The sequence below is a fragment of the Hyperoodon ampullatus genome, assembly GCF_949752795.1.
Source record: "Hyperoodon ampullatus genome assembly, chromosome: 9".
In the NCBI taxonomy this organism is placed as follows: domain Eukaryota; kingdom Metazoa; phylum Chordata; class Mammalia; order Artiodactyla; family Ziphiidae; genus Hyperoodon; species Hyperoodon ampullatus.
Window position 1 is genome coordinate 65066723 of NC_136922.1, and position 24469 is coordinate 65091191.

At 37.6% G+C, this 24469-nt stretch overlaps 1 protein-coding gene across 4 annotated transcripts in view; it reads left to right on the forward strand.

Moving 5' to 3' along the window:
- Positions 1 to 24469, forward strand: part of BBS9 (Bardet-Biedl syndrome 9) — a gene marked incomplete at both ends in the record, with an annotated part of 471339 nt that overhangs the window by 240730 nt on the left and 206140 nt on the right. For all 4 annotated transcript variants that reach the window (XM_079711010.1, XM_079711009.1, XM_079711012.1 and 1 more), the window contains one exon: positions 2882 to 3034. In XM_079711010.1, the coding sequence (XP_079567136.1) occupies positions 2882 to 3034 (153 nt within the window). The remainder of the gene's footprint in view (positions 1 to 2881; positions 3035 to 24469) is intronic.

Genomic DNA, 24469 nt, shown 5'->3' on the forward strand with positions numbered 1-24469 from the left:
GGTTTTTGCATTTCAGTTTGTAAACTATGGTGTGTGTTGTGTGTGTGTGTGTGCACGTGTGTGCACGTGTGTGTGTGTGTTAGTGAGAGAGAGAGAGGATGAGAGAGAGAAAGAGGGAGTGAGAGAGAGAATACGTCATGTAAATTGTCAGTCATATGAACATTCTACTTAATGTTCAGTCCCTTGAACATTCTAAGAGCACTGACTTTAACCTACAAATAAAGACTTATTTGAATACAGTGTGAACATAAAGGGAAAATTTCAGTGCATACCATCCAATTGCAGATAACACGTCATTATCAAATAAATTGAATTTATTTGGGTCTTCCCTCATCTAAGCTGATAATATTGTATAGGAGAGGATACTTTGACCAAATTGTGGCACCAAAATCAATAGTTTGAGAAATATGTTTAGGTATTTTAAGTATTGAGAACCTTTATAATTCTCTAGGATATATCTTAAGAAATTCCTGCTTCACTGTGCAAAACTGGGGTCCAGTGACTTATGGAAGAGAGCCCACAGAAAGACTATACTAATTACCTATTTGTAATATTTAATATCAAAAATATTAGATTCTAATTGACTATGTTTGACATACAGTCCGCCTCCCTCCTCCCCGCCTTATTTGCTGGCTAGTAAATCCCTGGAGTTTCTACATCAGGGACATTTCCTTTCTGGGGAGGGACTTAGGGAGTGTGGTGAACTATAGGCACTTTTGTTACACAGTTGAAAAGGGCATGCTTATACTTCCTTTGCTCTTTGGCCCCGCTCTACTTTTTTTTTTTTTTTTGCCGTACGCGGGCCTGTCACTGTTGTGGCCTCTCCCGACGTGCACAGGCTCCAGACGTGCAGGCTCAGCGGCCATGGCTCACGGGCACAGCAGCTCCGCGGCATGTGGGATCTTCCCGGACCGGGGCACGAACCCGTATCCCCTGCATCGGCAGGCAGACTGTCAACCACTGTGCCACCAGGGAAGCCCTACTTTTTTTTTTTTTTTAATATGACTTTAAACTTTGAATCAAGGTGGCTTTTGGAATCTAAGTGTCCCTTAGTGTAAGCGCCATGAAAACAGGAATTTTTGTCTGTTTTATTCATTGTTGTAATTCCTAGAGTCTAGAACACTGTGTGGCACTAAGATCAATAAATATTTGTTAAATGTTGAAATTCTGACATGTGAAAACATTTCAATCACTGCTGTTTTGTTACACGTTCAAAGGAATGATAACCTGGCTGATGTCTCAGTTTTGAGAATATTTAAAAATTTTTTTGTTTCATGAATTGAGGAAATAAAGTATTATAGCAGGAAATATAATTAAAAGGGTGAATGCTTGATAACTCTAATATTCTTTTTTAAAAATTTAGTTGTTATATCACTTAACTTTTGGTAATGAAAGTTTTTTTTTTCCTTCAAGAGAATATTCTTTGATTTAGTTAGCTACTTAATGCTTCTGAAACTGGGGTTAAAAGAAGTTAATAAAATTCCAAGTTTTTTTTTCCAATCATGTGTCTGTTCTCCATACATGCACTGTAAAGGTAAGGAAGTTTAGTTTGATATCAGAAATGTAAACTATAATATGTTTGATTTCTGAACATTTTGAATATGATATTTACTTCAGAACTAGTTATGACTGTTTTGTTAAGTTGAATTAGCAGTTCACATGATCTGGGTTCATGGAGTATTCCCTATGACTTTGACTAGCTTTCTTTATTTTAATTATATTAAATTCAAAAGTTATGAGAAGAGTTATACTAAAAAGAGTCGTTTCTGATTCTCATCCTCCCACTATTCAGTCTCCTCTTTGGAGGCAATTTTTGGTGTACAGTTTCTTGTTACCTTTCTAGAACTAGTCTATGCAGTCACAACTATGTTACTATATAGATTAAAAAAACACGTGAATGATATTCTGTATTTCTTTTTTGCTTTGTTTCATTCAATGCATCTTTGGCTAGCATTGCTTATCAGTACCTGGTGGCCCTGCAAAGTCCTCTTTATTTATTCCTCTATTGATGAGTATTTTGATTATTAACATTATCTTACTATAATAGCAACAGAAAAAATCCTATAATGACTATCCTTGTGTGTACATTACTTTTTGCAAGCTCACCCCTAGGATAAATTCCTGGAAGTGGGATTGCCAGGTCAAATGCTGTATGTTTGAGAGCTATTTGTATTAACTTTTCTGTGAATTTTGCCCACTTTTCTATTGGATTGTTGCTCTCTTTCTTACTCATTTGTTTGGGTTGTGGTCCTTTTTCATCAATTTGTAGATGCTTTCTAGATATTATAGGCATGGCTTTTTGTCTCTGTGGTTATTGCTATTATTTTTTACAGTTTGCTGTTTGTCTTATCACTTTACTTATAATGTTTTTCTCTACTTTTTTTCTTAACCACGCAGAATTAAAAAAATTTTTTGTTAGTAATTTATCAGGGGTGTGTGTGTGTATGTGTGGCTTTTGACTTTTGACTTATAAAGATCTGTCTCATACTAAGATTATTATAAAAAATATAATTTTCTAATGCTTTGTTGTGTTTAAACTTTTGATTCCTCTGCAGTTGATTTTGTTGTAAAGACTGGGGGAAAAATCCTTGTTCCTTTTTTCCCTTATGTATTTAATCAGTTATCACAAACATTATTGAATGATCTGTCTTTACCCCAGTGACAACTGGGCCATTTTTACTAAATTTCCATTTGACCTATTTCACTATATCATCCTTGTATTCATGTATCAAATATCACACTTTTAATTCTCTAAACTCTGTAACACACTTAAATTTCTTCTTTACTCTTTTCAAACTTTTATTGGCATTGCCCGTATCCTTACTTTAGACACGTTTTGTTGTGCACATTTAACCTGAATTAAAGAAATTCTTCATTGTAGTTGCGGATAAATGGTGAAAAGTTAGAAGAACTCTTATCTGAAAGAGCTGTACAATTTCGGGCCATTCAACGCCGGCTATTAACAAGGTTCAAAGATAAAACACCTGCTCCTCTCCAACACCTGGACACCTTGCTAGATGGAACTTACAAGCAGGTTAGTATAATAACAGTGATAGTTTTATACTACTGGATATAATTTTTTCCCTCACCCTAGAGTCATGTACCAGACTATCAAGATAAGGTATTTCTTTCCTATGTATTTTAGAGCAGCAAATAGCACACAAGCTTTAGAGTCAAAATTTAAAGTCAAGCTCTGCCACTTTCTAATTATGTGACCTTGCGTAAATTAGATTAGATCCATCCATATTTTACTTCCCAGGGTTGTTGTGAGGATTTTCCATCATTTATGTGAAGCAGCCAGCTTAATGCCAGGCACATAGGATATGCTTGATAAATAGTACTGTTATGATTAGTGTTATTATTGGACATTTCTTGGTACATCCTATAATTATCATAATTCTCAAATTGTCTTATAGAGCAATTGGATTACACTTCTAGTTTTATGTCAGTTGATGCTTTGAGATGGAATTCTTTTTTTAAAATTTATTTTATTGAAGTGTAGTTGATTTACAATGTTGTGTAAATTTCTGCTGTACAGCAAAGTGATTCAGTTATACATATATACATTCTTTTTCAAATTCTTTTCCATTATGGTTTATCACAGGATATTGAATATAGTTCCCTGTGCTATAGAGTAAGACCTTGTTATTCATCCATTCTGTATATAATAGTTTGCATCTGCTAATCCCAAACTCCCAATCCATCCTGCACCACCCCCTTGGCAACCACAAGTCTGTTCTCTACGTCTGTGAGTCTCTTTCATAGGTAAGTTTGTTTATGTCATATTTTATATTCCACATATAAGTGATGTCGTATGGTATTTGTCTTTCTCTTTCTGACTTAACTTAGTACGAGGATCTCTAGGTCCACCCATGTTGCTGTAATGACATTATTTCATTCTTTTTAATGGCTGAGTAGTATTCCATTGTATATATGTACCACATCTTCTTTATCTATTCATCTGTCATTGGACATTTAGGTTGTTTCCATGTCTTGGCTATTGTGAATAGTGCTATGAATAGTAGGGGTGCATGTATCTTTTTGAATTATAGTTTTGTCTGGATATATGCCTAGGAGTGGGCTTGCTGGATCATATGGCAACTCTATTTTTAGTTTTTAAGGAACCTCCATACTGATTTCCATAGTGGCCACACCAACTTACATTCCCAACAACAGTGTAGGAGGGTTCCCTTTTCTCCATACCCTCTCCAACATCTGTTATTTGTAGACTTTTTAATGATGGCCATTCTGACCGTTGTGAGGTGGTGCCTCATTGCAGTTTTGATTTGCATTTCTCTAATAATTAGCGATGTTGAGCATCTTTTCATGTGCCTGTTGGTCATGAGATGGAATTCTTAAATAGCCCTTTGTTCTAAATCAAAAAGTCTATTTTCTTCATCTTCCTGATTCGTCCTTCTACCAGTGGTTTATCATTTGCATGACTAGGGTGATGTGGGTCTCACTCTTAATGTATTATGTCTTCAAAAACTATTCAAAATTATCATCTCAGGCTTGAAATAATAATTTTTAAAATTCAAATTTCATGCATAATGCCTCTGCCAGTTCCACTATAAAGAAGTCAGCTTCTTCTCACTTCCTAAATAATATTGTTGGAGGACTCAGGTAAACTGCCATAGCTAGGAAGGTTTTATCGCTGAAAATTCTTGACTAAAGAAATCTTTTCTATTCCTTTTTTGTGAGTGTGTGCCAAAGTTAAATATGAAATAATCATCTGTTGAAATATCTCAATGCAGATACAGAGGTTAAATTTCATCATATTGTAAGTATAATGAAAATTTCATCATATTCTAAGTGTAATGAGAATTATTTGAGATCTTTCAGTTTTAATACCTGTCCAGAAGCATGAAAAGTTTGATTGTCTTCATTCTCCATTTACGTAATTGTTGGGTTCGTTCTCTTGGAAACAATATTTCTTTCATAAAATGTATCCTCTGAACAGTGAGGATAGGATGTAGAAATGTAGAACTGAGGAAGTTCGGGGATCTTTTGGGTGCTAGATGTCCAGGAACTGCTATGAATTCCAATAAAGTCCTTAGGACAAACTGAAAGTGAAGCCCGAGTCCCTTCATATACGAATGATTAAGCATTGCTGAGTTGGCTGTAATGTGAAATAGTTGGTATGGTATATTTACTCGTGTAATAGAGTTAGTGATGGTACGTTCGTAGGTTCTGAGGTCAAAGTTTGGCTTACTAGCTCTGCACTCAGTAATGATAGCTATTGTTATTTAGGAACCAAAAAGTCAATTTACCAGGTACGGGAGTAGGTAAGGTCAGGGTGGAAGGGCAGAATGGCTTCTGTGCCCTTGGTGTTTAGCAGAAGCTCTGGGTACCACTAGTTTACATGGTGAGGCCAGTGAAGTGGGTCTCCAATCTTCGAATGACTTGGGATGTAGGTGCCTTTGAATCTGGTCCAGCAAAAGCCTGTTAGAGAAAGCCACTGCTTCTAAGGTTGCGGTAAGACATCCAACATCGTTTCCTTTAAATGCATGCTAATAAATGTTCTAGGGTTTGAAGTGGCGTATCTGACTTATTCTAGTATAATGATTAAGAACTCTGTGTCTAGAGACAGCTTACTTGTAGTCCAGTCCTGGCTCTGTGACCTTGGGCAAATTACTTAAACAAAAAGAAAGCCAAAACCCTCCTAAACCTCAGTTTTCCCATCTGTAGAATGGTGCCTCCTTCATTGGCTTATTGTGAGGACTGAAATGTATAAAGACATAAATTGCTTAGAATAGTGCTTGGAACACATAATCTCTCAACAAATGTTAACTACAATTCTGAGGATAGTTTTTCATCTTTATTTGACTAATAAGTTATGCCTTCTCAAAAATGGTGCTATTCATTGATCAGAAAAAAGAGGTTATAATACATCATCTTTCTGAAACTTCGCTATCTGTCGGCATCACAAATCTAGATCTCAGCTAAGAAATATGAAGATCATGTATCCTCAGGGGCATCCCCAAACTCCTCTAGTGTAACTGCCTTGGGTATTTGGTTCCAGAGAGGATACCAAAAGGAAAGGCGCTTCAGGATCATGAGGTCAAGTGGCCATCTTCCCAAAATCCCTGATTGTTTCATCTGGATGTATTCTTAGAAGGAAAATTGCTCAATCAAAAAATATTTCTCACTCACACACACACACCACACACACACATGTACACATACATATTGCTTAGCAAAAATGTACTAAATTATAGTTACTCCAGCAGTATATAAAAATGTCTATTTTGTAGGTATTATTGTTTTGATCTTTACAATTCTTAACTGAAAAAATAATTTGATTGTTATTTCAATCTTTCTGTCTTTGCTTACCAGCGAGATTGAACATTTAAAAAATGTTAATTGGCCATTTATCTTTCTTCTTTTGTGATTTACATATGTAAAACCTTTTGTTCAATAGTATATCAGATAGTTCAGCTTTTTCTTATTTTGTGTATATTAAGAGTGGCAATCTTTTAGCATACTTTTGTCATGCATAAAAAATACCTTGTGTATATAAGGAATGTAATCTCTCTTCATATGTAAAAGAAGTTTTACCAATTTGTCATTTGCCTTTTATTTTTATTTATGAAGTTTTTTAGACAAGTAAAATTTATAAAGTATTTACATAATAAAGTCTATTCATCTTTTTCCTTTAGGTTTCTCTGTCTAGGAAAGTCTTCCCATGCTAAGAGTATTATCGACCTATAATTTATTTTAACATTTTTATGCTATTATTCTTTATATATACTTTTTTAATCCATCTGGAATGTATTCTGCAATTTAGTGAGAAGCTAAGCTCCTTGCCAAAAATGGTGAGCTAGTTGTCTCAGCCCCTGTTAACTGCATAATCCATTTTTCTCTTACTGAGCTGAAATACTACTTGTATCATTTAACAATTTTACTGTATAGCAAACTACCCCAAACCTTAGTGGTTTAAAACAACAGTTCATTATTGTTCATGAGTCTCTGAATCAGCTGGGCAGTTCTGTTGACCTGGGCCGTGGTTGGCTGTTCTTGTTTGAATTCACTCATGTGTCTCTGGTTAGCTGGTTGCTCAGCTGGGGACTGGATGGCCTAGGATGTGCTTACTTACATATTGGCATTTGGCTCACAATTAGATGGGGTGATTGTACCACATGTCTCTCCTGTGTGGCAGGCTGGCCTGGACTTGTTTACATGGTGGCTACAGGTCCCGGTGCACAAGTATTCTTCAAGGCTCTGCCTGTGCCATGTCTCTAATTCCCCATTGGTTTTGACCAACCCAGATCAAAGGGTTGGGGAAATAGACTCTGCTTCTTTATTTAAGGAGTTGAGAACTGTGGGCAGTTTTACAATTTACCCTAATTCTAAATGAGCATATACTAAATAAGCAAAATTTTTGAAAGATAATTTTTTTCAACCTTTCCTAATCCTTGAACTTAGGTTTTCTATACTTTTAACTTTGAAACCTAAATTTTTGTTGTTATTAAAATTTTATTAATTCATAATCAGTTATGGTCTATGGATTTTAAAGATAATTTCTCTTATAATTAGATTTGTCAAGAGTTATTTAAAGCAAACAGAGCATCTGTGCTGTTTTTAGGCTAGTGAAACTGCCTGAATACTTGCCTATGTTCTTAGTTATGGTCAGTTGTTTCAGGGATGGAATCTGTTATCTAGTCTCCTTGTAGGTCCCCACCATAGTCCTGTCCAGGGTGGGCATTATGGGTGTGTGATCTGTGCGGTCACAGAGCCCTGTGTTTGGTTGAATGCTCTGTGGTAGCCGTCGTGAAATTCTTAATACTTTTTGAACAAGAGGCCCCATATTTTCATTTTGCCTTGGGCCCCTCAAATAAAGTAGGTGGTTCTTGCCCTGTTGGGATACTAACTAATTTTTAATGAGTAGAACAAGACAATTGGGAGCTCAAATACAGAGTAGAATTCAAAGACATACTGGTTTTATTACCACTACCCCAAAACCACCTGTAAGTTTCCCCGAAGATGAACAAAAAGGGATGCAGTGGGCATCAATGAGCTCCTCTGAATAGCTCAAAGGCTTCTTTCTGGTAAAGGCATCTTGGTTAACTGTCAATGAAGTGACAAGGGTTCTCATTTAGGAATATCATCCTGCAATTAGCTGTCTCTAGGCATGTTGTGGGTGGCAGCCTTTTTTTAGATTTCCATCCTGTGGGTCACTGGCTTCAAGATACACCACAAATAGTTATGAGTTTTGGTGCACAAAGGCTTCAGCCAACCACTTTTCTCCTGTTTTTAACTGCAGGTTATTTCTTATATCCTTATCTTTGATTGGACAGGAACCCCAAAACCACAGCACCACATTATACTTTTAGTACCATGCCTTTCCTGTATAGTATCTACTTACCATCACATCAGACTTCACTGGAGGCATCTACCAAGCACCCTTTACTGAGGTCATCCTATAGCTGAGGCAAGAAGAGAGGACTAGGACTATCACTCTGGGAAAAGCATCTCATGATTCTTACATGGGAAGGATCTGGTTTCCAGTGAATGAGGATTTTCCAGTTGCTCACCACAATTTCTATAATTTATTCTAGAATTTTGGGGAAAAAGTCTTACTTTTTGAAAGAACTTTCACCTTTACTTCTAGTTCTAGAGGCATAATGTTGAAAGAAAGTAACCGTGTCAAGAATTTCTTTTTTTCAGCAGTTAGAAACCTAAATTTCCTCATTTGGATAATTGGAATCCTACTTTGTCAACCAACTGAACATATTTTTGGAGGACCTAAGAAAAAAAGTATGGGAAGAGAGGGGAAATTCATGTTTATTGAGCATCTGTTGAGTCTGAGGTACATTTATTTATCATTTTATATAGCCATCTTGTGAGGGTGGCATTCTTGTTTCCATTTTATGGATGAAGAACTTGAGACTTACAGCAGGGTTAAACAGTGTTACACAGTTATTAAGCCATCTATTCCAAAGTCCATGTTTTAGTATGCCATGTGGCATTTTTACTTCAATTATTTCCAGGTGGGAAATAGACATCATAGGTTTTCTTTAGCAAAACTACAGTCAGGTTCAAGAAAAAGCAGATTTGTGCAAAATATTTGTACATATTTATGATGTGTATATGTATATATTCATGATCATCCAATATTCATTGTATATACACCTATCAGAAGGTAACAAAATCTTCTGGAGGGTTCCGCAAGTGTGTATTACATCTGAAACTTGGGTATCAGAGGAAGAGGTGAGTTTGTTAATTTAACTGATACTGAAGTTCAGTTTCTTTGCCATCAAATGCTAGTGCTTATTGCATTTGGCAGAAGAACTTTGGAAAATAAGTTCTCTGATGTTATAAAATTTTCACGTGTATTTGTTTGTCAAAGCAGGTCTCGTTGGTTGAATTGAAATAGGGGAAATTTAGACTTACCCTATGGTTTGGCTGTGTTTTGATGCTTTTATGTGTACTAAGATTTTTTTTTTCTCTGCTTGAACACTAACCCTCTGTTGTAACAGGGGAAAAGTGTTTACTAATCTAAAAGTTTAATTGTGTCAGATGACATATGTGTGATGAAATGACTGATAGCCATTAATGTTTTAGAAAGGTACTTGGCTGGTTTTTCTTTTCTGCAAAACAGAGGCTGTATTAGGCATAATTTTAAACAGAGATCCGGTGGTTTGGAGTTTGCTATTTGTTACTTTTTCTGTACTTAAAACTTCCTTCTACTCTGTTTATTTGTGTGTTATTGATATATAAAAATCATTTTAAGTCACGCAAAAATCTAAGAGCTTTTTGGTCTGTGACTTTTTAAATGAGCATGATTTTGGCTGATAACACAAAGGAATATGTGATGAAACCATTTAGAGGCCTACTTTCCTCTTTGCACTGGCAAGTAAAAAACAATATGCTGATAGACTGAGAAGGAAGTGTCAGGGATTTGATGATGTTGCTGCATTTGTTTTCCTTATAACCGCCTAAGAGCTAAGAAAAAGTTCTTTCTCTTCCCAAGGAGATGGAATAAACAGATGATAAAGAGAGCACAGAAAAATGTAACCATATGTTTGGGGATGAATGGGAGAGGTAAGTTAAAAAAATAAAAGGATGGGATGGCAGTAAAAAAATGGAGTTTGCATGTTTTCACCCTATTCTATTCTTGGATGTTTATCTAAGAAAATAGTTCACAAAGGAAAAAGAATGCATTCATCAAGTTGTTCATTTACAGTATTAATCACCTTTGCAAGAAATTATAAATCAGCTTTCATTCTTAGAAATGAAAAGTGAAAATGAAAGTCAGATATATCATTTCTTATTATTTTAAAAACTGGAATAATATAAAACATTTTATTTTATTTTTATTATTTTTTAATTTATTTATTTTTCCTGCATTGGGTCCTTGCTGATGCGCATGGGCTTTCTCTAGTTGCGGCGAGCAGGGGCCACTCTTGGTTGCAGTGTGCAGGATCTAGAGCACAGGCTCAGCAGCTGTGGCACACGGGCTTAGTTGCTCCGCAGCATGTGGGATCCTCCTGGACCAGGGCTCGAACCCATGTCCCCTGCATTGGCAGGCAGACTCCTAACCACTGCGCCACCAGGGAAGGGCCTAAAACATTTTAAATAATTGGAAAGAGATTAGTATATAATAAGTTTCCAATGGATGTATCTATAATACATAAGTGTGCAAAGATGTGGAAGGAATACAAAAAAAAATGACATACATTTGTTTTAGATGACTTTAAATTCTTAAATAATTTAAAAAATTGTTATAATTTTTTAAGTGTGAATTTTTTTTCACAATATGTGAATGTACTTAACACTACTGAGCTCTACACTTAAAAATACCTAAGGTGGTAAATTTTATGTTCTGTTTTACCACAATTAAAAAGAATAATAACTTTTTGAAAACTGGGATGTGGTCAGAAACTCCTGGTTGTCATTGGTTTTCTATTTTTTTTTTTTTTGCAGTGTAGACTAAACATAACTTTTTTTTTAACAGTCCTATTCACTTTTTTTTTAAACATCTTTATTGGCGTATAGTTGCTTTACAATGGCATGTTAGTTTCTGCTTTATAACAAAGTGAATCAGCTATGCATATACATATATCCCCATAGTTCCTCCCTCTTGCATCTCCCTCCCTCCCACCCTCCCTATCCCACCCCTCTAGGTGGTCACAGAGCACCGAGCTGATCTCCCTGTGCTGTGCAGCTGCTTCCCACTAGCTATCTGTTTTACATTTGGTAGTATATATGAGTCCATGCCACTCTCTCACTTCGTCCCAGCTTACCCTTCCCCCTCCCCGTGTCCTCAAGTCCATTCTCTAGTAGGTCTGCGTCTTTATTCCTGTCCTGCCCCTAGGTTCTTCATAACCATTTTTTTGGTTTTAGATTCTATATATATGTGTTAGTATACGGTATTTGTTTTTCTCTTTCTGACTTACTTCACTATGTATGACAGACTCTAGGTCCATCCACTTCACTACAAATAACTCAGTTTCGTTTCTTTTTATTCCTGAGTAATATTTCATTGTATATATGTGCCACATCTTCTTTATCCATTCATCTGTTGATGGACACTTAGGTTGCTTCCATGCCCTGGCTATTGTAAATAGAGCTGCAATGAACATTATGGTGCATGACTCTTTTTTTTTTTTTTTTTGCGGTACGCGGGTCTCTCACTGTTGTGGCCTCTCCCATTGCGGAGCACAGGCTCCGGACGCGCAGGCTCAGCGGCCATGGCTCACGGGCCCAGCTGCTCTGTGGCACGTGGGATCCTCCCGGACCGGGGCACGAACCTGCATCCCCTGCCTGCATTGGCAGGCGGACTCTCAACCACTGCGCCACCAAGGAAGCCCCGATGCATGACTCATTTTGAATTATTTTCTCAGGATATGTGCCCAGTAGTGGAATTGCTGGGTCAAATGGTAGTTCTATTTTTAGTTTTTTAAGGAACCTCCATAATGTTCTCCATAGTGGCTGTATCAATTCACATTCCCATCAACAGTGCAGGAGTGTTCCCTTTTCTCCACACCCTATCCAGCATTTACAGTTTGTAGATGTTTTGATGATGGCCATTCTGACCAGTGTGAGCTGATACCTCCTTGTAGTTTTGATTTGCATTTCTCTAATGATTAATGATGTTGAGCATTCTTTGATGTGTTTGTTGGCAATCTGTATATCTTCTTTGGAGAAATGTCTATTTAGGTCTTTTACCCATTTTTGGACTGGGTTGTTTGTGTTTTTGATTGAGCTGCATGAGCTGCTTGTATATGTTGGAGATTAAACCTTTGTCAGTTGCTTCATTTGCAAATATTTTCTCCATTCTGAGGGTTGTCTTTTCATTTTGTTTATGGTTTCCTTTGCTGTGCAAAAGCTTTTAAGTTTCATTAGGTCCCATTTGTTTATTTTTCTTTTTATTTCCATGTATCTAGGAGGTGGGTCAAAAAGGATCTTGCTGTGATTTATGTCATAGAGTGTTCTGCCTATGTTTTCCTCTAAGAGTTTAATAGTGTCTGGCCTTTTTACATTTAGGTCTTTACTCCATTTTGAGTTTCTTTTTGTGTATGGTGTTAGGGAGTGTTCCAACTTCATTCTTTTACATGTAGCTGTCCAGTTTCCCAAGCACCACTTATTGAAGAGGCTGTCTTTTCTCCATTGTATGTACTTGCCTCCTTTATCAAAAATAAGGGACCATATGTGTGTGGGTTGATCTTTGGGCTTTCTATACTGTTCCATTGATCTATATTTCTGTTTTTGTGGCAGTACCATACTGTCTTGATTACTGTAGCTTTGTAATATAGTCTGAAGTCAGGGAGCCTGATTCCTCCAGCTCCATTTTTCTTTCTCAAGATTGCTTTGGCTATTTAGGGTCTTTTGTGGTTCCGTACAAATTGTGACATTTTTTGTTCTAGTTCTGTGAAAAATGCCATTGGTAATTTGATAGGGATTGCATTGAATCTGTAGATTGCTTAGGGTAGTGTAGTCATTTTCACAATGTTGATTCTTCCAATCCAAGAACATGGTATATCTCTTCATCTGTTGTATCATCTTTCATTTCATTCATCAGTGTCTTATGGTTTTCTGCACACAGGACTTTTGTCTCCTTAGGTAGGTTTATTCCTAGGTATTTTATTCTTTTTCTTGCGGTGGCAAATGGGAGTGTTTCCTTAATTTCTCTTTCAGATTTTTCATCATTAGTGTATAGGAATGCAAGAGATTTCTATGCATTAATTTTGTATCCTGATTCTTTACCAAATTCACTGATTAGCTCTAGTAGTTTTCTGGTAGCATCTTTAGGATTCTCTATGTATAGTATCATGTCATCTGCAAACAGTGACAGCTTTACTTCTTCTTTTCTGATTTGGATTCCTTTTATTTCTTTTTCTTCTCTGATTGCTGTGACTAAAACTTCCAAAACTATGTTGAATAATAGTGGTGAGAATGGGCAACCTTGTCTTGTTCCTGATTTTAGTGGAATTGGTTTCAGTTTTTCACCATTGAGAACCATATTGGCTGTGGGTTTGTCATATATGGCCTTTATTATGTTGAGATAAGTTCTCTCTTTGCCTACTTTCTGGAGGGTTTTTATCGTAAATGGGTGTTGAATTTTGTTGAAAGGTTTTTCTGCATCTATTAGGATAATCATATTTTTTTCTTCAGTTTCTTAATATGGTGTATCACATTGATTGATTTGTGTGTATTGAAGTATCCTTGCATTCCTGGGATAAACTCCACTTGATCATGTTGTATGATCCTTTTAATGTGCTGTTGGATTCTGTTTACTAGTATTTTGTTGAGAATTTTTGCATCTATGTTCATCAGTGATATTGGCCTGTAGTTTTCTTTCTTTGGGACATCTTTGTCTGGTTTTGGTATCAGGGTGATGGTGGCCTGGTAGAATGAGTTTGGGAGTGTTCCTCCTTCTGCTGTATTTTGGAAGAGTTTGAGAAGGATAGGTGTTAGCTCTTCTCTAAATGTTTGATAGAATTCACCTGTGAAGCCATCTGGTCCTGGGCTTTTGTTTGTTGGAAGATTTTTAATCACAGTGTCAATTTCAGTGCTTGTGATTGGTCTGTTTATATTTTCTATTTCTTCCTGGTTCAGTCTCAGAAGGTTGTGCTTTTCTAAGAATTTGTCCATTTCTTCCAGGTTGTCCATTTTATTGGCATAGAGTTGCTTATAGTAATCTCTCATGATCCTTTGTATTTCTGTGGTGTCAGTTGTTACTTCTCGTTTTTCATTTCTAATTCTGTTGATATGAGTCTTCCTCCTTTTTTTCTTGATGAGTCTGGCTAATGGTTTATCAATTTTGTTTATCTTCTTAAAGAACCAGCTTTTAGTTTTATTGATCTTTGCTATTGTTTCCTTCATTTCTTTTTCATTTATTTCTGATCTGTTCTTTATGATTACTTTCCTTCTGCTAACTTCGGGGGGTGTTTTTGTTTTTATTTCTCTAATTGTCTCAGATGTAAGGTTAGGTTGTTTATTTGAGATGTTTCTTGTTTCTTAAGGTAGCATTGTATTGCTATAAGCTTCCCTCTTAGAACTGCTTTTGCTGCTTCCCATAGGTTTTGGGTCATTGTGTTTTCATTGTCATTTATTTCTAGGTATTTTCTGATTTCCTCTTTGATTTCTTCAGTGATCTCTTTGTTATTAAGTAGTGTATTGTTTAGTTTCCATGTGTTTGTATTCTTTACAGTTTTTTTCCTGTAATTGATATGTAGTCTCATAGTGTTGTGGTCAGAAAGGATACTTGATACGATTTCAATTTTCTTAAATTTACCAAGGCTTGATTTGTGACCCAAGATATGATCTATCCTGCAGAATATTCCATGAGCACTTGAGAAGAAAGTGTATTCTGTTGTTTTGGGATGGAATATCCTTTAAATATCAATTAAGTCCATTTTGTTTAATGTTTCATTTAAAGGTTGTGTTTCCTTATTTATTTTCATTTTGGATGATCTGTCCATTGGTGAAAGTGGGGTGTTAAAGTCCCCTAGTATGATTGTGTTACTGTCAATTTCCCCTTTTATGGCTGTTAGTATTTGCCTTATGTATTGAGGTGCTCCTATGTTGGGTGCATAAATATTTACAATTGTTATATCTTCTTCTTGGATTGATCCCTTGATCATTAGGTAATGTCCTTGTTTGTCTCTTGTAATAGTCTGTATTTTAAAGTCTGATTTGTCTGATATGAGCATCGCTACTCCAGCTGTCTTTTGATTTCCATTTGCATGGAATATCTTTTTCTATCTCCTCACTTTCAGTCTGTATGTAGGCCTAGGTCTGAAGTGGGTCTCTTGTACACAGCGTATATACAGGTCTTGTTTTGGTATCCATTCAGCCAGTCTATGTCTTTTGGTTGGAGCATTTAATCCATTTACATTTAAGGTAATTATCAATATGTATGTTCCTATTACCATTTTCTTAATTGTTTTGTGTTTGTTATTGTAGGTATTTTCCTTCTCTTGTATTTCCTGCCTAGAGAAGTTCCTTTAGCATTTTTTGTAAAGCTGGTTTCGTGGTGCTGAATTCTCTTAGCTTTTGCTTGTCCGTTAAGGTTTTAATTTCTCCATGGAATCTGAATGAGATCCTTGCTGGGTAGAGTAATCTTGCTTGTAGTTTTTTCCCTTCCATCACTTTAAATATATCCTGCCAATCCCTTCTGGCTTGCAGAGTTTCTGCTGAAATATGAGCTGTTAACCTTATGGGTATTCCCTTGTGTGTTATTTGTTGCTTTTCCCTTGCTGCTTTTAATATTTTTTCTTTGTGTTCAATTTTTGATACTTTGATTAATGTATGTCTTTGTGTGTTCCTCCTTGGATTTATTTTGTATGGTACTCTGCGCTTCCTGGAGTTGATTAACTATTTCCTTTCCCATATAAGGGAAGTTTTCAACTATGATCTCTTCAAAAATTTTCTCAGTCACTTTCTTTTTCTCTTCTTCTTCTGGGACCTGTATAGTTCGAATGTTGGTGCGTTTCATGTTGTCCCAGAGGTCTCTAAGACTGTCCTCAATTCTTTTCATTCTTTTTTCTTTATTCTTCTCTGCGGTAGTTATTTCTACTATTTTATCTTCCAAGTCACTTATCTGTTCTTCTGCCTCAGTTATTCTGCTATTGATTCCTTCTAGAGAATTTTAAATTTCATTTATTGTGTTGTTCATCATTGTTTGTTTGCTCTTTAGTTCTTCCAGGTCCTTGTTAAACGTTTCTTGTGTTTTCTCCATTCTATTTCCAAGATTTTGGATTATCTTTACTATCATCACTCTGAATTCTTTTTCAGGTAGACTGCCTATTTCCTCTTCATTTGTTTGGTCTGGTGGGCTTTTACCTTGTTCCTTCGTCTGTTGTGTGTTTCTCTGTCTTCTTATTTTGCTTAACTTACTGTGTTTGGGGTCTCCTCTTCACAGGCTGCACATTCGTAGTTCCTGTTATTTTTGGGTCTGCCCTCAGTGGTAAGGTTGGTTCAGTGGGTTTTGTAGGCTTCCTGGTGGATGGGCATAGTGCCTGTGTTCTGGTGAATGAGGGTGGATCTTGTCTTTCTGTTGGGCAGGTCCACGTCCGGTGGTGTGTTTTGGGGTGTCTGGGACCTTATTATGTTTTTAGGCAGCCTCTCTGCTAATGGGTGGGGTTGTGTTACTGTCTTGCTAGTTGTTTGACATAGGGTGTCTCGCACTGTATCTTGCTGGTCATTGAGTAGAGCCAGGTCTTAGTGTTGAGATGGAGATCTCTGGGAGAGCTTTCGCCGTTTGATATTCCATGGAGCCGGAGCTTTCTGGTCGACCAATGTCCTGAATTCGGCTCTCCCACCTCAGAGATACAGGCCTGACATGCGTCCGGAGCATGAAGACCCTGTCATCCACACGGCTCTGAAGGAAAGGGAGAAAAAAAGAAAGAAAAAAAAAGTTATTAAAATATAAAATAAAAAATAATTATTAAAAATAAAAAATATTAAAAAGTAATAAAAAGTAAAAAAAGAAAGAAAGAAGAGAGCAACCAGATCAAAAAAAAAATCCACCAATAATAACAGGCGCTAAAAAGTATAGTAAAAAAAAAACAAAACAGAAAATAAAGAGACAGAACCCTAGGACAAATGGTAAAAGCAAAAGTATACAGACAAAATCACACAGAGAAGCATACACATATATACTGACAAAAAGAAAAAGGAAAAAATATATATATATCATTGCTCCCAAAGTCCACTGCCTCTATTTTGGGATGATCCGTTGTCTATTCATGTATTCCACAGATGCAGGGTACATCAAGTTGATTGTGGAGATTTAATCTGCTGCTCCTGAGGCTGCTGGACAAGATTCCCTATCTCTTCTTTGTTCGCACAGCTCCTGGGGTTCAGCTTTGGATTTGGCCCTGCCTCTGCGTTTAGGTCACCTGAGGGCGTTTGTTCCCCCCCGAGACAGGACTGGGTCAAAGGAGCAGCTGCTTATGGGGTTCTGGCTCACTCAGGCCTGGGGGAGGGAGGGGTACGGAATGTGTGGCGAGCCTGCAGCGGCAGAAGCCAACATGTCTTTGCAACAGCCTGAGGCGTGCCGTGTGTTCTCCCGGGGAAGTTGTCCTTGCATCACGGGACCCTGGCAGTGGCGGGCTGCACAGGCTCCCGGGAGGGGAGGTGTGGATAATGACCACAGGCTTCTTGGTGGCGGCAGCAGCAGCCTTAGCGTCTCATGCCCGTTTCTGGTGTCTGTGCTGATAGCCGCGGCTCGCGCCCGTCTCTGGAGCTCATTTAGGCAGTGCTCTGAATCCCCTCTCCTCGCACACCCTGAAACAGTGGTCTCTTGCCTCTTAGGCAGGTCCAGACTTTTTCCAACACTCCCTCCTGGCTAGCTGTGGCGCGCTAGCCCCCTTCAGGCTGTGTTCACACCGTCAACCCCAGTCCTCTCCCTGGGATCTGAGTTCTGAAGCCTGAGCCTCAGCTCCCAGGCCCCAGCCACCCCGGCGAGTGAGCAGACAAGCCTCTCCGGCTGGTGGGTGCTGGTCGGCACTGATCCTCTGTGTGGGAATCTCGCCGCTTTACCCTCTGCACCCCTGTTGCTGTGCTCTCCTCCGTGGCTCTGAAGCTTCCCCCCGCCACCCCCGGTCTCTGCCAGTGAGGGGGCTTCCTAGTGTGTGGAAACTCTCCTCCTTCACAGCTCCCTCCCACTGGTGCAGGTCCTGTCCCTATTCTTTTGTCTCTGTTTTTTCTTTTTTTCTTTTGTCCTACCCAGGTACGTGGGGAGTTTCTTGCCTTTTGGGAAGTCTGAGGTCTTGCCAGCATTCAGTAGGTGTTCTGTAGGAGTTGTTCCACATGTAGATGTATTTCTGATGTATTTGTGGGGAGGAAGGTGATCTCCACGTCCTACTCTTCCGGCATCTTGAAGGTCTCCCGTCTTTGGTTTTCTGAGGGAAGTATTTTCTCTCACCTGTATATACCTTGTAAACTTATTTCTCTAGTCTCATAATGTTTAGAACTTTAGGTGATCATTGCATATATGAGATAGTTTATTCCTATTCACTCAAAAGAGAGCAATTAGATAACTGGATGGTATGCTTCAATGAAGATATGAATAGGATGGATGTTGTCTTGCTCTATCTGACCCTAAACTCGCCAGTTCCTCAGCCAAACTGGAGAAGCATACAAAGCTCTTTGAAAATGATGTCAATTTTTCTTCATCTAGGTCAGAGTGCAATCTGGAATGTAATCTCCAAAGTGTGTTTGTTTTAAGTACATCACTGATGTATTCAATATATGTGTGTGGCTATATAGAAATATAGCCCAACAGAAACATACCTCAAGCCACAAATATAAGCCATATATGTAATTTGTAGTTTTCTAGCAGCTACATTAAAAAAGTAAAATGAAACTAGTGAACTTAATTTTGATAATGTGTTTTATTTAACCCTATATATCTAAAATATTATTTCAACATGTAATCAAATAAATATTAATGAGATATTTAATATGTTTTCCACATTAAGTCTTTAAGACATGGTTTATTTGAGACTTGCAGCACATATCAAGTGCTGAATAGCCACATGTGGCTAGTGGGTACCTTAGTGAACATCACAGTTCTAGCTACAAATAATTGTCAACTCATACTTTTATATTATTTCTTATAATGTCTCTTTTCTTGATTTTTTTCTTTCCCTTAGTCCCTTTAAATTCTTGTTCATGATAAGACTATCACTGACCATTGATTTTCACTTACTCGATGTGAATAGCAGGTGGTGGGAAGTGCTTAGATTGTTATGGGACTACTAGGAACCTTTGCTTACATAAGCCATGCCTTCAGGTATTGTTTTAAAAAAAAAGCATCAAATTTTGTGTCAACAGATTTGGGTCCCTGTTCCAGCTCTCTCTGGCTCTTTGGCTTTGGATGTGTCATGTAACCGCTCTAAGCCTTGGCTTCTTAACTTTCATCTTTGGACATCTTAGGACCTTTTTGCACAGCATCCAGCATGGGGCTTATCTTCTAGTAAAATTCTCAATAAATATTTGTTGTGTTGTATAATGGTTAGGGCAAAGGATTTAGAATCTTAAGTTTCCATTAGTATAGGATTTCAGAAACAAATGGGGCCTTTGGGGTCATCTAGTGCCAGCCCCTAGACTGGAATGTGGTTGTGGGCCAGTCATTGTTTGGTGGATGCTAATGCTAGTGATCTAAGGTACAGGGCTTTGTGAGACTGAATTAGTTTTCAAACAAAATATATAAGTGCAAAGTATTATTATAAATTGGAGCTATGCTTCCCTGGATTTATGTATGTAATGCTAATTGATATTAATGGAGATTGTACATAAATCAAGGGGAGAACAGACCTATTAGTGTATAAAAAACATTCTACTTCTAATATCCGTCTGGTATGCTTTACTTCCCTGGGGCATATGTGTTTTTATAAATTGAATGCATGCTTCTTTATCTTCATGTTGTTCAATCAGTATTGGAGTTTTAGTTTGAATGTCTCCCTAGATTGTAAATTCAGTATTAATGTTTCATTTTGGCAAACTTAGCAGATGCAGAAATTGGTATTTGTCTGGTATAAAGCATTCTAAGCCCAAAGTAATCAGGGGTACTCTCTTGTGCTAAAATTTCATTCTATTTATTGTTTGATCTTTAAAAAACAATTAGTCCTTTGACATACACTCAGAAGCAAGATGTTTCTAATATTTCAATAAAACAATTAATGGGTCCATTATAAGGAAATGAAAATCTTTTTGTGTCAGTGATGAGAGAAAAATATATAAGTGGCCTCCAATTATCTGTAATTGTATGAGGTTTTCTTTCATTTATGTTATCTATCTTCCTGTTTAATCCCATCTAGCACAATTACTCTTTTTGTATTAGTTTTTTGTAAATGGAGTTCTGAATGGTTTGAATTGTGAATCAACAATTGTGATGATCACAATCTTCACAACCCTCCTCTCCACCTTCCTTCCCTTCCCTGCCTTTCTCGTTCTCTTTAAATAAAGGAAAACAAATACATTTTCCTGTAGAGATTACTTTATGATCTTTACTACTATCCCCAAAAGCTCCCTTGTGCCCTTTTGCCAGCCTTAACACCAAGAAACTGCTGATCTACTATCTGTTTCTTTAAGTTGACCTTTTCTGGATATTTCATATAAATAGAGTCACACAGTAAGTTGTCTTTTGGATCTTTTTTTTTTTAACCTAACATTCTACTTTTGAGGTTCATCCGTATTATAGTATGTGCCAGGAGCTTGCTCCTTTTATTGCTGAATAGTATTCTATTGTATGGATATAGCATATTTTGTTTTTTATCAGTTCATAGACATTTGGATTGTTTTCAGTTTGACCAATAAATGAATAATGCTACTGTGAACATTCATGTATATGTCTTTATATGAACACATTTTGTTTTCTCTTGGTAGATTGTTACTATTTTAATTAATTAATTAATTAACTTTTTTGCTCTCAGGCATAATAATGACTTTATCGGGTGCCCTTCTGTGCCAGACACTCCTATAGGCCTTAACACGTTTTTTCTTGATTAAAAAATACATGAATAATTCATGCTCATTATAACAAATCAAACAGTACAGAAACAGATAAAGACAGCACTAGCATCTCCCCCACCCAAGCTCCACATCTTATTTAATTGTTGAAACCACCATGAGAGATAAGAATTATAGGCCGTATTTTATACATGAGAAAATTGAGGCTGAGAAAGGCTCAGAGTGTACCCTGCAGTGTTTAACAGGAAGAGCTTTGGAGTCTGATTACCTGGGCTCGTTTCTTGACTTTGCAGTTTACTATGTGTCCATGAGCAAATTACTTATTATTTCTGTCCCTCAGTTTTCCTACCTGCTAGTTCACAGGGTGCAGTGAGGATGTAATGTGCTAAAACATAAAAATATTGCTGTTTCTAAAGAAAAAAAGATCAAAAAGAAATTATTTAAAAATGACAGCTAAGAAGAAAATACTAAGAATTAGAGCAAACTCTGTTCACCATTCTGCTACTTCGCTATTCTGCTACTACTAGTGTTCTCTTGGTGGATTATTAGGAGTGGAATTGCAGGGTCATATGGTAAATTTATGTTTAACTTTCTATGAAATTCACAAACTGTTTTCCTCAGGGTTGTGTTGTATCATTTTATAATCCCGCCAGCAATGTATGAGGGTTCCAGTTTCTCCACATGGTCACCAACACTTGTTATTCTTTTTAAAAATTTTATCTATAAGCATTCCAGTGAGTATCCCATTATGATTTTAATTTGCATTCTTCCTAATGACTAATTATGTTGGGCATCTTTTCATTTGCTTATTAGACTATTCTCTTTTTTTTTTTTTTTTGCGGTACGCAGGCCTCTCACTGTTGTGGCCTCTCCCGTTGCGGAGCACAGGCTCCGGACGCGCAGGCTCAGCGGCCATGGCTCACGGGCCCAGCCGCTCCGCAGCATGTGGGATTTTCCCAGACCGGGGCACGAACCCGTGTCCCCTGCATCGGCAGGCGGACTCTCAACCACTGCGCCACCAGGGAAGCCCTAGACTATTCTCTTTTGATCAAACTTACCCTATGCATTTCTTCCATTATGCTTGTGCTTATGTTGTTCTCATTACCTGAACCTTACCTTTCTTCCCCCATTTTCTTTTTTGGAAGCTTTCTACAAAGTCCATCTTCTTTTTTGAAGCCTTTCCTTATTTCATCCTGCTACTGCCAGTTATCTGTGATCTCTCCTTCCTTTAAACCTCAGGAGCACTATGATTAAATCTCTGTTGTGACATTTATTTATATTTTTCTGCCTGATATTATTGTTACTTGAGTATTTGCCTCTTTTCTCCTGGTGATCTATAAGCTCTTGGATAACTGGGACAGTTTCTTTACTTACCTATCAGTGCACAAAACAGTGACATACTGGGAGGAGTACTGCATGACTGTTTGCCAGATAGACTTGTGGAGGAAGGTGTATGTTAAAAAAGAGAGCCTTCTTTTTTTTTTTTTTTTTTTTTTTTTTTTTTGGTGGTATGCGGGCCTCTCACTGTTGTGGCCTCTCCCGTTGCGGAGCACAGGCTCCGGACGCTCAGGCTCAGCGGCCATGGCTCACGGGCCCAGCCGCTCCGCGGCACGTGGGATCTTCCCGGACGGGAGCACGAACCCGTGTCCCCTGCATCGGCAGGCGGACTCTCAACCACTGCGCCACCAGGGAAGCCCGAGAGCCTTCTTTAGTTAGTAATAAAGGCAGATAGGCTAAGTGGGCTTGGTTTCAGTCTGCATTAGCTACAGCCACAATGCTTCCTCTCTCACTTTGTGAGGATTATTCTTCAGTCTGTTTTCATGTTCCTTGCTCTCTTTAGGGCATGGATTCCACTATGATCATCTCAAGTGATTTATTCCCTATGCCCATGAGTCCCTCATTATAGTCTTTCCTTTCCTTTGGGAAACCAGTATCAGAACATTGTCTCTGTTCCTGCTGCCACTTGAAATTCATGCCTCCAAGCTCATTTGCCTAAAATCCTACCTTCACCTTGGTCAGTCACCTCTCCCATTTCTCTTAGTCAGTCAGCAATCTCATCAAGCCCAATACTCACCGCCCCCCCCCCCCCCCACTCTTAGGAGACAACCTTAAATCCTATTTTGCCAGGAAGATTGAGACCATCAAGTAGGTCTCTCTCATTGTCTCACCAAGCCTCTAGAAACTTATCTACATCTATTTTTCTGTCTTCCTGTCTCAAAGGATGAGGTTCCTTCCTTTTCTCCACTTGATCCTTTTGACCTTCCACTAGCTTCTGGAATACAAACTTATAGTCATTTATTCTGGGTCTTATATTTTTGATCTCTCTCTCTCTATATTTTTTCCCTACAGCTTGTAAACTTGCTGAAGTTTATTCCAACATAGACCTGCCTCCTGCAGTTTTTGTTGGTGTTTCTCTCCTAGATGTAAGCCATCCTTTCTTTTCTCCTTTCACACACTTCCCTCATAAGAACTTTCTACTTTTATTTTCTCTACTCTCTCACCTCCCATTTCATGTATCCATCAACCTTTTTTTATTGTGTTGAAAAAAACCATATAATATGAACTCTATTCTATTAACAAAATTTTGAGTATACAGTATAGTTTTTTTAAGTGCATGTACATTGTTATACAGTGGATCTCTAGAACTTTTACATTTTGCGTGACTGAAAGTCTATACCAAATATACAGCAATTCCTCATCACCTAATCCCCGCAACCCTTGGCAATCACCATTTGACTTTCAAGGAGTTTGATTACTTTAGATATCTCATTTAAGTGGAATCATGCAGTATTTGTTCTTCTGTGATTGGCATAATCACTTAGCGTTAAGTCCTCAAAGTTCCCATCTTGTCACAAATGGCAGATGGAAGCTGTTTTTATGGCTGAATAATATTACATTGTGTGTGTGTGTGTGTGTATGGCATGTATATATATGTGTGTGTGTGTGTGTGTGTGTGTGTGTGTGTATAGAGAGAGAGCATGTTTTCTTTATCCATTTAGATTGTTTCCATATCTTGGCTACTGTAAATAGTATTGCAGTGAACATGAGAGTGCAGATATATCTTCAAGTTACAAAATCCACTTTTAATGTCATTTATGCCCCTGCCACTGTTACCCCTGACCTTCTGATTGTCAAATCCATTAAATACTTTTTGGTTATAATATTACATGGTCTTTCTTACATGTTTAACTCTGTGTGTACTGCTGTTTTTTTGAAATCTTTCCTGGCTGCTTTAATTGTATAGCCATTCTTATGACCGTTTCTTCTTTGTTCTCCTCATGGGCTACTCTTCCTTCTCTTACCTTTAAATGTTGATGTTCCACCTGATCTGCTGCTCTTCTCTCTAGACATACTCTCACTGCCTATATGATTTCTATGTAATTTCTGTATTCCCTTAAAGGACATTCTGATGTTTGCTTATGTATAAAACTCTATGTTAGAACTGTGAGGAGAGGAGTGATAAACGTTAAACAGAGGTAATCTCTACCTGTTTCCATATTCAATGAATATATTTTTCAACTGGAATATCCCATCCCATTAGATG